This window comes from Macrosteles quadrilineatus, unplaced genomic scaffold, assembly GCF_028750875.1.
Source record: "Macrosteles quadrilineatus isolate MER2022 unplaced genomic scaffold, UCM_ALF_1.0 Scaffold_1__1_contigs__length_201487025, whole genome shotgun sequence".
Classification (NCBI taxonomy): domain Eukaryota; kingdom Metazoa; phylum Arthropoda; class Insecta; order Hemiptera; family Cicadellidae; genus Macrosteles; species Macrosteles quadrilineatus.
Genome location: NW_026542594.1, coordinates 120,645,983 through 120,659,817, shown reverse-complemented (window position 1 = coordinate 120,659,817; position 13,835 = coordinate 120,645,983). Strand labels below are relative to the sequence as shown.

The window sequence follows — 13,835 nt, the reverse complement described above, 5'->3', positions numbered from 1 at the left end:
ACTTGTGTTGCTTAGTCTATGGTTATATCCAAACCTGAAAACAAAGCAATCAAAGCTTGAAATAGCAAATCTGAGCACTGTAATGAATCTAGATATTTTTAAAGGAAACCCCCAGTTAATACAATAGTAAAGTAGCTAACAAAAGTCTGAGCAAATTAACATGTATGAACATGTTTACAGTTGTTCTTTGGCTCAGAGTGATAGTGAAGTTCACGCCATTAAAATATTAAAGGTCAATAATGTATAACGATTCCTATTTCCTGTAATATGATTAATGGTTAATAAATATTTCTGATTCCTGACGTTTTAAAACTAGTAACTGATACGCATCTCGAGACAAGATCTACTGGAATAGCTTCCCTCAACATATGTGAAATTCTGTAAAATGAACAAAATTGTGAGGACTTACCTTATCAATTATTAATGATCTTGAAAATGTTCTCAATTCAGCAGGGAATTCATCTGAATGGAAAGAAACGCCTTCAAAATGAAATTTGTTTACAGAAAAAGCAGATGAGTTTGTTTCTCCATTAGGACCATTAACTACCCCAGCCTCATCACAATAGTCCATGCTGAAACACAAAGAAAGTGTGATTAAGAGTATATGTTAATGCTCACACAAGGTAGTGTGGGTAGACTAGGTTGCTTCCTCATTAGGATCATTAACTACACTAGCCTTATCACAATAGTCCATGCTGAAACACAGAGAAAGTGTGATTAAGAGTATATGTTAATGCTCACACAAAGTAGTGTGGGTAGACTAGGTTGCTTTCTCATTAGGATCATTAACTACACTAGCCTCATCACAATAGTCCATGCTGAAACACAGAGAAAGTGTGATTAAGAGTATATGTTAATGCTCACACAAAGTAGTGTGAGTAGACTAGGTTGCTTCCTCATTAGGATCATTAACTACCCCAGCCTCATCACAATAGTCCATGCTGAAACACAAAGAAAGTGTGATTAAGAGTATATGTTAATGCTCACACAAGGTAGTGTGGGTAGACTAGGTTGCTTCCTCATTAGGATCATTAACTCGATAGCCTTATCACAATAGTCCATGCTGAAACACAGAGAAAGTGTGATTAAGAGTATATGTTAATGCTCACACAAAGTAGTGTGGGTAGACTAGGTTGCTTCCTCATTAACAACCCCAACCTCATCACAATAGTCCATGCTGAAACACAGAGAAAGTGAGATTAATATTATACATTAATGCTCACACAAGGTAGTGTGGGTAGACTAGGTTGCTTTCTCATTAGGATCATTAACTACCCCAGCCTCATCACAATAGTCCATGCTGAAGCACAGAGAAAGTGTGATTAAGAGTATATGTTAATGCTCACACAAAGTAGTGTGGGTAGACTGTTGAGGCGGAGGGCATTAATAAACTTCACCATTAAAGAACAACTTTAGTTTATTAAGCAAATCATCCGAAAATAAGATTGACCACATTTCTATCTCTACATCATTAATACAACACCATGAGACAGACATAACCCTACAACAGAATGACATTTCCGCTTTAAGGATAAGAAGAAGAAGTAACCAAAAAACGCCTTCGGCAATAGTGACTTAGCTAGGCTATTATGAAAAAGTACATTATATAACACACCCCTCTCGATTAATATTTTTATAACTCTCAAAGAAAAATTTTAATCGATAAACTACAGTAGCCTAGCCTAAAGGAAATTAATTTGAGAATTACCTAACATGAGAAATATGATTGAGTTTTACATGAGAAATGGGACAATAGCACAATTTACAAAATGAATGATTGAGTTTTGAGAAATAGGACATAGCCTAATAGCACAATTTACAAAAAATAAATGATTGATTTTTACATGAGAAATAGGGCCTACTCTTTAGAATAATCCATTACAAAGATAGGCTAACACCATAAAAACATATACAACATGAGACAAACTCCTATAGACCTAACTTGTAACATAGAATATTAAGTTTGCATATAACATCAAAAATTGGATAAATTGCCTCATTAGGCCTAGCTCATTTGATTTGTCTTGAACATTTTAACCCTTTCAAAAATAGTTTGCATGAATTGTTACAATTAAAGTACATATTTATATCTGCCCATAAAGATCATAAAAAGAAAATATATACACATAAACAAACCTATAAATATTTAAATGGCACAAAATAACATAACAGCCTAGGCCTAGTTCAGAAAGTGAATTTAACCTTTAACATTCATTACAGCATTTCGCAAAGGAATAAATTTGTCTTTGCTTAAGGCTTTAGTAAACATATCAGCTAGGTTATCATAAGTACTTACATATTTTACATCAATGATGCCCTTTTGACAAAGATCCTTAATAAAATGCGCTCTTATATCAATGTGTTTCCCTCTTTTGGAATTTTGAAAGGTTTTCACCAATGAAACTGCACTAGCATTATCGACACTTAGACAGGCCTTTGGTTTCACACCTTCACAGAACACTGACACTATTCCAATTAGGTTCACTAGCTCTTGAGCCCCTGCTGATGCTGCGTAGTACTCAGCTTCCATCGTAGATAGGGCCACACAGGACTGCTTCTTCGAGAACCAAGCTACGGGATTTCCACTGCAGAGCGCTACAAAGCCGCTAGTACTCTTCCTTGATTCAATATCTCCTCCCCAATCAGCATCGGAATATCCCAGAAGATTAGGAACTCCCTTGTTGAACGTCAGACCAATGGTTTTTGTCCCGCTCAGGTACCGCAGAACTCGTTTGGCTGCTCTCCAGCTTTGATTTGAAGGCTTGTCGAGAACCCGACTAAGTAGTGACACAGCGTAAGAAATATCAGGTCTCGATGTTACTGCAATGTACATTAAGCTGCATACTAGACTCCTATAAGGCACTTCATTATTTAGTTCATCTTCTGTGAGTTGGAAGCCTTTTTCAAGTGGGGTTGACACGGGATGGCAACTGTCCATACCATAGTCGTTGAGGAGCCGTTCAATGATCCTAGTTTGCTTGACTTCGATACAATTTTCATTTCTCAGGATTTCCATACCAAGGAAACATTTAGCATCTCCTAACATTTTTACTTTAAATTCCTTATAAAGATAAGAGATTAAACTGTCGATTTTTTCACTGTCGCCAGTTATTAGGGCATCATCAACAAACAAAAGTAAATAAATGCCTTTTGCACTGTAAAGGCAATAATCATGCTTCGATCTAGAAAGTCCAAACTTTTCAACAGTTTCATTAATCGTGTCATTCCAGCACTTCGGTGATACACGTAATCCATATAATGCACGCTTCAGTTTATAAACTTCGCTTTCTTCGTTTACACCTTCGGGTCTTTTTATGTAGATGTCTTCTTTTAACGTACCATTCAGGAATGCTGCCGGCACATCGATCTGCTTTAAAGGCCAATTATTATTAACAGTCTGTGACAACAAAATTCTTAAGGTAGGAATCCTACAAACAGGCGCATAGGTTAGCTCATCATACATTGTAGGCTGTTGGAATCCTTTAGCCACTAAACGAGCCTTTTTGGTTCCATCGCATTTAGAGGTAAACACCCACTTCAGGTCAATGGCCTTTTCACCAGGCGGTAATGTTGCTGCTTCCCACGTTCCAAGTTCTTGGTGAGCGTTCAATTCTGCACCTATAGCCTGCTTCCATTCTTCACTTTTGACGGCCTCTTGATAAGTTTCAGGCTGGAAACAACTGGTTAAAAGACAATAAGCATTATATACATCATAATCTTGTAAATAAACAGGTTTTCTTCTTTCTCTAGTTGGTCTGTTGACTAACTTTGGATCGGCTGGCGATTTCGGTACAGAAAATTCTTCTGAATCTTCAAGCTCCAATTCTTCTTCCGCTTCTTCAATTGTGGGACCTTGCTTCACGGGTCTTGGCGATTGATTTATCGGACTCTTTTTACACGTTGGTGACTGCTTAGTGGGGGATTTCTTCATCGGACTCTTGTTAGTTTCTTGAATACTTTCTTCTGGCTGTTCAATGTTAATTTTATTTGACTTAAAATACATTTGATTTTCGATGAATACTACATCTCTTGATAAAACTACTCTTCTTTCTTCTGGACTCCATATTCTGTAGCCTCCTCCACAATATCCGATCATAACTCCACACTTTGAACGGGGATCAAGTTTACTACCTTTAGGTATACAGGTATACCACACTTTACAGCCAAAAACTTTGAGTTTTGATAGAGTTTGTTGACCGTACCAAATTTTACAAGGAGTGGTTTCATCTTCCAAAACACTTGAGGGGCATCGGTTTAATTCATATGCCGAACATCTGATTGCTTCTCCCCATAGGTCTTTGGGCACCGCTGATTCCGCAAGTTTGGTTCGAACCATATTAAGTAAGGTCCGATTCATACGTTCGGATTTCCCATTGCTTTGAGGGCTATAGGGTAGCGTGTACTGAAGTACTATACCATTAGACTTGGCAAAAGCTTTAAAGGTTTTTGACGTAACCTCACCTCCGTTGTCTAGTCTGATCCTCTTCACTTTAAAACCATGTTGTGTTTCTACCAGCTTAACATAATTGACTAGATTTTCTTCAGCTTCATTCTTATACTTTAATAAATTTACAACAGTAAAATGTGAGAAATCATCTACTATGACTTGGAAATACCTGTATCCATCATGAGTGTCCGGATCTACTGGCCCACAAATGTCTGAATGAATCAGTTCTCCGATGTGTGTTGACTTCTTGTTATTTTTCATAAACGGCGATCTTGTTGCTTTTCCCTCTATGCAAGCAGTGCATTTGTCCATTGAATATGGAAGACCCAACTTGACAAGTCCTTTCCTGTTTAGGTGACCTAGTCTTTTATGCCATAGGTCATCAGGTGTGGTTAAATTACATTCATAGGTATTTACTACCGGTTTGAGCTTGAGTGAATATAGGCCTCCTTCACAAATACTAGTTAATTTGATGTTTTTGGAGTTGATCGTTAGCTTATCCTTATCAATCACAATTTGGAAACCTTTCTCTGTTAATTTACTTATTGCTAGTAGGTTATGTTTAAGATTTGGCACAATCAATGCTTCAATAGTTATATTTATGTTCTGACAGATAACATTCAAGGTACCTATTTTATTAGTAGACATAACTTGACCATTAGCTACATGAATGTTTATATTGTTAGTTAATAATTTTACCTCAGACATATACTTCTCCAACTCTTCTTTTACTAAATGACTACTCGCCCCCGAGTCTAGAATGAAGGTTTGATTCTCATTAGCAATATTTGAAACGACTTCATTGTTGCCTGTCATGGCAATGAAAGAAATAGGCTGTTCGTTTGATAGGCCTACATTATTTGCCCTTTCATGTGGTCTAAAGTTATAACGGGGTCCTCTAAATGATGATCCTCTAACTGGCCTACGGCTTCTCTGAAATCTACCTCTAGAGAAATTGTTAGGCCTACTCCTACCAAAAGTTCCGCCTCGTTTGGGGCAGTGTGAAGCATAATGTGTCTTGTCACCGCAAGTGAAACATCCTGAGCTAGAAGTGGTAAATGTAACTTCATTATCTGATTCTAAACTATTTACAACAAAATTTCTGCTACCCTTGAGCTTAGTTTCCTCGTCAAGTAATCTTGACTTGACAAAATCTAACTTGAGGTTAGGCTGAGTCTCTAAAGCTGTAACCACAGTTTCATATTCCTTAGGAAGCGATAACAGAAGGTGGCAAACACGATCACTTTCATTTAATTTTGTGTCAAACTCCTCCAATTCCCTTGTTAAAGTGTCAAATTTCAAGAAATGGTCTTCAAGGTTATCTCTCTTATTACACTTTAAAGTGACTAATTTTCTCCACAAAGTCAGCTTAGAAAAAGAACTAGATCTTAAAAACACATTTTGTAGAGCTTCTAACATACCTTTAGCAGATTTTGCATCTTTAATTAGATCTAAATGTTTATCTGAAACACCCTGAATAACCAGAGCCCTAGCCTTGGCATCATTCACAAGAAATTCCTTTTTCTTGGTTTCATCTGTAGGCTGATCTTCACTCAAAACTGATAATAACTGTTCCTTTTCGAGGATGGCAGTAATTCTAAATTTCCAGTTATTGAAATTGTTACCTATTAAGATAGGCACCGTAACGCTGCTCAACGCCATAATTTGTTATCCACTTCAATCACACTTATTAACAAACATTTGATAAATTCTACTGGGCCCATAACCTTTGTTGAGGCGGAGGGCATTAATAAACTTCACCATTAAAGAACAACTTTAGTTTATTAAGCAAATCATCCGAAAATAAGATTGACCACATTTCTATCTCTACATCATTAATACAACACCATGAGACAGACATAACCCTACAACAGAATGACATTTCCGCTTTAAGGATAAGAAGAAGAAGTAACCAAAAAACGCCTTCGGCAATAGTGACTTAGCTAGGCTATTATGAAAAAGTACATTATATAACAACGCAACGTTGGTTGCTTCCTCATTAACAACCCCAACCTCATCACAATAGTCCATGCTGAAACACAGATAAAGTGAGATTAATATTATACGTTAATGCTCACACAAGGTAGTGTGGGTAGACTAGGTTGCTTTCTCATTAGGATCATTAACTACACTAGCCTCATCACAATAGTCCATGCTGAAACACAGAGAAAGTTTGATTAAGAGTATATGTTAATGCTCACACAAAGTATTGTGGGTAGACTAGGTTACTTCCCCATTAGGACCATTAACTACCCCAGCCATCGAAGTATAGGGTGATTACCGAGAAACGCATGTTTTTCAAATAACGAGTATTCATGCAATTCAGAGAAAAAGTTATATTCACGAGTGGAAAAAATACATGTCAGTTCCTCAAGCCGTGCACGCGGTTGTTAATACGCTCCTGGCCGTCCGTACAATAGGTTGACTGCAATTAAATATATATATTAACTAAATTGATAGTCTATTAACATATTCCATGAAATTCTACTCGTATGTACCAAGTTTTGTGGCAATCGGTCCAACAATGTCCGAGCTCATAAAGTTCAAACATTCAAACTTCTTCTTTTATAAATATGAAAGATTTAAATCGTAATTCGAGACTGCAACAACTACAGAGGAATTTCTTTGCTAAACACGACGTATAAAATACTATCAAAAATCGTGGAAAAGAGACTGAAAGAGTATTCAGAGGAAATCCTTGGTGACCACCAAGCAGGATTCAGAATACAAAGATCAACCACTGATCAGCTTTTTATCATACGTCAAGCCCTGTCAAAATATTGGGAGTATGATAAATGTGTTCATCTGCTATTCATTGATTTTAAGAAAGTGTATGACTCAGTTAATAGAAATCAATTGTGGAAACACTTACATCAGATGGGGATCCCAAACAAACTGATCAACCTGGCTAAAACATGCACTGAAGAGTCTAGATGCAAAATCAGAATCAATAATGAGTTATCAACAGAATTTGAAGTGCTAACTGGAGTTAAACAATGAGACGGGCTTTCACCTTTATTATTCAACTTGGCTTTAGAAAACTCCCTTCAAAAGGTAAAAAGTCGAGGCCAAGGAATAGAAGTAGGAGCAAAATTTAATGTCTTAGCCTTCGCAGATGACATTGCGCTGGTCGCGGAAGATGAACATAGCTTGAAAAGCCTTGCCAAAACTCTAATAGAGAAAGCAAAAAAAGTAGGGCTACAGGTAAATGAACAGAAAACTAAAAATATCTTTGGGTAGGCCGTCACATGGACAATATTAGTGAAAACTTACAAGTAGAGGACCTCACATTTGAAAGAGTGACAGAATTCGAATATTTAGGAGTGACTATTGATCAAGCCAACCAAGAAATTGCTGAAATCAACACAAGAATAATAAATGCCAACAGATGTTATTGGGCTTTACAAGGGCTTTTAAAAAGCAAACTACTCTCAAGAAAGACCAAGCTACGGGTCTATAAAACCATCATACAATCTGTAGTATTGTATGGGTCAGAAGTATGGACAATGTCCATACAGGCTGAAAAAAGCTGATGGTGTTTGAAAACAAAATTTTAAGGTGCATCTATGGTCCCATAAATGAAGATGGAATTTGGAGAATACGCACTAATAAAGAGCTTCAAAAGCTATACAGAGACCCGGACATAATAGCCCAAATCAAAAGCAGAAGACTCAGATGGGCAGGCCATATTGCAAGAAGAGAACAAAATGCAACAATTAAAGCGATAAATGAAGGACTACCAAGAGGAAAGCGGCTCTTGGGACGACCAAGACTTCGCTGGAAGGACCAAGTGGAAAAGGACTTGAGAAGATTGGGGGCAGAGGCTAAATGGATGCAAGACAGAGAGAGATGGCGAGGCATTGTTGCCGAGGCCAAAAACCTTCTGAGGTTTAAATGGCCTAATAGGTAAGGTAAGTAAGGTATTCTTAAATCATTATTTTGGTCTAAATAGGCTGTTCTTTACCATAAAGCTGACATTAGTACATATTAATGTGTTCTCATTATTTACTTTGAAATATTTTTGATGATATTATCGTGTTGGTAAACACTTGTTGTATTGATTGTTATTGTGTTGGCAACGACATGGGGTATATTATTGCCCAAGAAGGATAAAGTAGCTTTTGCGTTTACGTTTTACAATAAAATACCTAATTCGCATAAGAGTGTCATATTAAAGAAAATTTCAGAATGCATTCTCAAAAACTGCCTGATATTTGTAGAAAATGAAGACGAGCAATAAACCCCCGAAACGCACAAACAACTACTTCTTGCAATGTTTGGAGATATTTGGATGTAGAGCACCTGCTTGAAAACAATGCTTTTCATAATTATGTTAAATGTACACAATTTAATAAAACAAACCTCATAAGGTATGGTGACAACTATTTGTTCAATTCTCTTAAAGCAGACAAGTCTTTAAAAAGTTACATCTGCTAATCGTATGAATCCATGCAGGATTATTTCTGCATGAACTGCAAAATCTGGCCAAGATTGAGAAAATGTTGATTGGTTTAAGGTCGGGTTCAACCAGAACTGTGGGTTAGTGGGTTCAAATGAGATTAGCAAGCAAACATAGGAAACTATACACAAAGTATATGTATAAGTTATAATGTCCACATATTTACTAATGAAACTTGTTATAGATGTTGATAGTTCTGAGAGAAACTGAGAAACTGATAAGTTACATTTATTTAATAATTGTATTATGTCTATAAACATTTTATTTATTTATTGCTTTATTAAAAAACATGAATCTTGATCGCTCTGCTCAACTGGCTTTCACTGCTATGAAAGCAATCCTAGTGCTATTTAAATAGGGAATACATGTGATATTTTTAAGGAGACATTTTAGTGTAAATCCAATTAGGCAAAGGGAAATTTGCTTTGTCTGCAGGTTTGCTGCGGCGAGGGTATTTTACTTCTCTATGCTCTAAACAAGAAAACTACAAGAGTTAACTTACCGTACTCTCCATTACAGTATATTAATATCGAAATTTTAAATTTACAGTTCTTTTTTTAATTTTTTCTTTATTATTAAGCGTATTAAATAACAAGCGTAAGCTTCAATGTACTAGATTATTTGTTTTCTTTATCTCTACAAAATCTATGGAGAGAATTTGCAATTTTTTTTGTTTTAGCGAATTTCTCTATAGAGAAGTAGCTATTACCATAGGTCTCATGGTAAGACCTAGGCCCGGGACCGATTTACTTTTTCATTTTGATGTCCCCAGAGGCCAAAAACACCATTCGTACAAATTTGTATATATGTATATATGCATCTATGTATATACAGGGTTTTCATAAATGAATGGTGCAATTTTAACTTTAAATTAAAAGAAAACTATATAAAGTACATTAAAAATATTTATTTCATTAGAATCTCCATTAAAAACAGTTTTATATACTGAAGCATTTTACATTTCAATGTGTCCACTACCCATAGCTCTGCAGACATCTAATCTATGGTCGATCTCGGCCCATACGCTGTGCAGCATGTCTCTTGTAACCGATGATACTGCCTCATAAATCCTTTCCTTTAAATGAGCAACATCACGGATTTTCTGAGAATATACGATGTTTTTTACGTATCCCCACAGGAAAAAATTGCATGGAGTCAAATCCGGGCTTCTAGGAGGCCATGCTATTGGGCCACCTCGACCTATCCATCTTTGTTCAAACTTGTTATTCAAAGCAACACGAACAAAGTCCTTATAATGGGCTGGTGCTCCATCTTGTTGAAAATACATCATATTGACATTATCAAACTCGTCAATTTGAGGAAAACAAAAATTTTCTAGCATATCCAGGTACACATTACCATTAACACTTTTCTCGGCAAAGAAAAAAGGTCCAATTACTTGGTTTTTAGTCAGTCCACACCAGACGTTTACTTTTGGTGTGTCTCGGATTTTTTCGATGATCTCATGAGGACGTTGAAAACCCCAAATTCGAACGTTGTGTCTATTAACACACCCATTAACATGAAAAGTTGCTTCATCTGAAAACATTACATCATTTAAAAATGATTCATTTTCTTCAATCTGATTTAAGATGTAAGTTGCATACTCCACACGTTTATTTTTATCATTCGGTTTGATACCATGCAACAGTTGAATTTTATACGCATGAAAATGCAGCCTTTTATGCAAAATTTTATGCAGAGTTGTCACTGGAATTCCAAGCTCCAGACTCCGACGTGGAAGAGATTTTTTTTTACTTCTAAGACAAGATTCGCTAACGTTTTGAATTGTTACCTCTGATACAGGCGGTCTCCCAGAAGTCTTCCGTTTTTGTACCGATCCAGTTTCTACGAATTGTTTACTCCAACGCGTAATGTTATTTCTGTGAGGTTGTGACAGTTTTGTGTATAATAAATACTTGTTCTGAATGATCAATGGCCATGATCATTATGAGATCAAATGGGAATTTAGGAGCTCCTTCCCATGAGAACGCAACATTATTTACTTTGCTGTCATGACTTTGTGTCAGGGTTTTGAAGGCATTAAATAAATCCCATCAGCTGAAATATTAACTTGGTGAGCAACAGCCTGTGCCTAGCTGGACTTTGTCCACTCCTATTCCCCAACCCCTGCCAGACAGGAAATTTGCATCCTGACATGTCACAGTTACAACTATGAGCAAATCTGACCTCTTCTACAAGGCAACTCCATGCAGTGAGGATGTTTTAAAGTAATTCAGTATAGTTTAGCCATTTTGAAGAGTTTGCAGTTAGAAGACCAGTGTCCAGCCTTGTGAACATCAACCTTTTCCCTTGTGTCCATTCCTTTTGGATTTATTTGGCAGAGGTAAGATTAGTCAATGATCAATTTTGTAAATAATTTGAACACAATTTTAATCCATTTATGATTTAAATACATTTTAATTTAATATTTTCTGGTTCTTGATTTGGAACTAATGGCCAGACATGCAAACTGAGAATTTGGAATATTTCAGAGTAAATCATTATTATTTAATAAGTAAGATATTTTGTCAATTTGTTAGTCATATAGTTTTAGTCAGTCTTAAAGAATCATAAATATGACATTTTCATGGTTAGTTAGTATGATTGGAATTTTACAATTTTGTAATATAGTGCAAAGTAAAACTTGTCTAGAGGAAAAAAAAACATGAAAATTGCTGACCATGTGCTTTCTAATTTTAACTTGCTAATTTACCTGAGAATTTAATTAATTGTGATAGTAATGCTGTTCTGTATCCCAATGTAAGTTTTAAATATTTGTTTCCTTTGTATAAATTAATTGTTTTGTGTAAATATGAGTCAGATAGGGTAAAGTATTAATGATTTTGATGATTAACTAATGACACTAAATGTAGGCTAGTAATTATTATGTTTAAAGATGATTTACATGCTTATTGAAGATTCTAAAATATTAAAATATTATGTAATGTTTGATTTACTGTAAAATTCAGGTGTTGAAAGGTTGTGTAGGTTAAAGTCGATGAATTGATATAAGTGTTAGTAATTCTTTGAATTATTATTAATTAATTTCAACAAAATATTCCAAATTCTCATGAGAATTGTGTTATTATTTATGTTACTAGTTAATTTAAATGTTGTTTAGCTATGAAATATTTGTCCCTGTAAACTTTAGTTGTAAATATTGAGTTGGAAGTGATTTTTATGTCTCAGTAATGATTGCAAGTAGGGAACACAGTTCAAGAAAATTACTTCTGATGCTGGGTAAAATATGTATATACTCTCAGAGATTATTTGTCCAAATGTTTAATTAACTTTATAGTGCTTTAGTACCTACTGAACTCAAAGTAGTAAATTAGCCCATTGAATTGAAAGTCTCAAAGGTAAATAATGCTATACACCGAATAATATGAAGTTATATGCGTTATTCTGAACTTTACCAATTCATGTATAAACCTCTGAATTCTTCTGGACTTACCATTTGTGTTAACGGACTTCTGAAAGATTTAAAATAATTTACTATTTTAAAGTGTGTTAATCTTCAATACTAGAGTGTGTGGGTTTTGCACAGGGAAAAAGTCTGCGGACTTGATTTTGGTTACCTATCGCCCTTTGGATGTGGACTGTGGTATCTTGGACCTGCTCTGGCATTATTCCATTTGTGGCTAGAGGACCTCGACTTCAACACGACCTGTGACTTTGACAGACTCACCTGTGTCCGTGCAGTCAACCTGTGTACAACCTAACTTCAACTATACCAACGCTCTCAAACAACAGATAGGACAATTATTTTAATATTACATTAGTTTACTATTTTGGGATTTATTATGAGATATTTGGACATTTTCAGGATCTATTTTGTTTAGATATAAGTATTTGTTCCAGGGTCATATATATTTATTACTGTGTATTATATGTCTTTATTTGTGCTCAATAATTCATCTTAGTGTCGGCCGACAATTTCTAATTAATTTTGGTAGTTATAAAAATGGAAGTTAAAGGTACAAATGTTTTGCAACTGATCAGTAAATATTTTCTTGGGTAATCAAATCTTTGGTATTCATTCACATTGCCTAGTAGCCTTATCTTAGAAGTCATAGTGTTTCAAATCAAAAATATCAGTTTTGTTTGATTGAATATTTAGCTGGTAGATAAAAAGAAAAGATAATAATATCTGCTTTCATGGATAATAGTTGAATTTTTATAGAAATATTATTTGAGACTTGTATGTTTGGTCAATTTAATTTGTTTTAATAGAAGCCTCTGCCATTCCCTTTTTAGTAACTTATTTTCAAAATTAATCACATCATCCTTTACCTTGGAATATTTCCTAGTTTGGTTCCTAGGAAGGTTAAAACTAGGTGGCGCCCTTCTCATGAAGAATTTCGATTTATTAAGGATAAACACTCTGTTCATTTACATCGACCCACCCCAGACTGAGCGACCTGAGGCCAGAGTGTAACAAATGGCGCCCAACGTGGGGCCTGAAGAATTTTTGAAATTAATAAGCTGCTTTTATTATTATTGGGATTATTAAGAAGATTTGCTACAACAATTTGGACTTAGAATTTCAGCATTGATTAGCCTACATCTTTGGCTGATATTATACAGTGATTACATGGTCATTTTGGATTGGAGGACTTTACTGATTGAGGTCTACTGTTATTTTATGTGTATATTTGTTGTATTTTGCAATTTAATGGTTTTATTGAAGAAATCTGTTGTCATTGGCCATTGATGATTATATCTGTACATATTTATGACCTGGTAGTTGATGAGCATAAGTGTCTCTGTGTATAATCTAGTAGCAACAATCAATATGAATGCCTACCATTTACGGAAAACCGAAGTGCAGTATGAGTTGAAGATTAGGAATATTCCTGTGGAAGGTACTGCTGGGGAGAACCGGAAAAAACTTTCTCAGTGTTTCAGATCAAACACAGAGGTGGT

At 35.4% G+C, this 13,835-nt stretch overlaps 1 protein-coding gene across 1 annotated transcript in view; it reads right to left on the bottom strand.

Annotated features, from left to right (window-relative positions):
* Nucleotides 1-13,835, bottom strand: part of LOC128983975 (autophagy-related protein 2 homolog A) — a 250,121-nt gene that overhangs the window by 199,072 nt on the left and 37,214 nt on the right. The window contains exon 5 of the mRNA XM_054403259.1: nucleotides 410-572. Coding sequence (XP_054259234.1) covers nucleotides 410-572 — 163 coding nt within the window. The remainder of the gene's footprint in view (nucleotides 1-409; nucleotides 573-13,835) is intronic.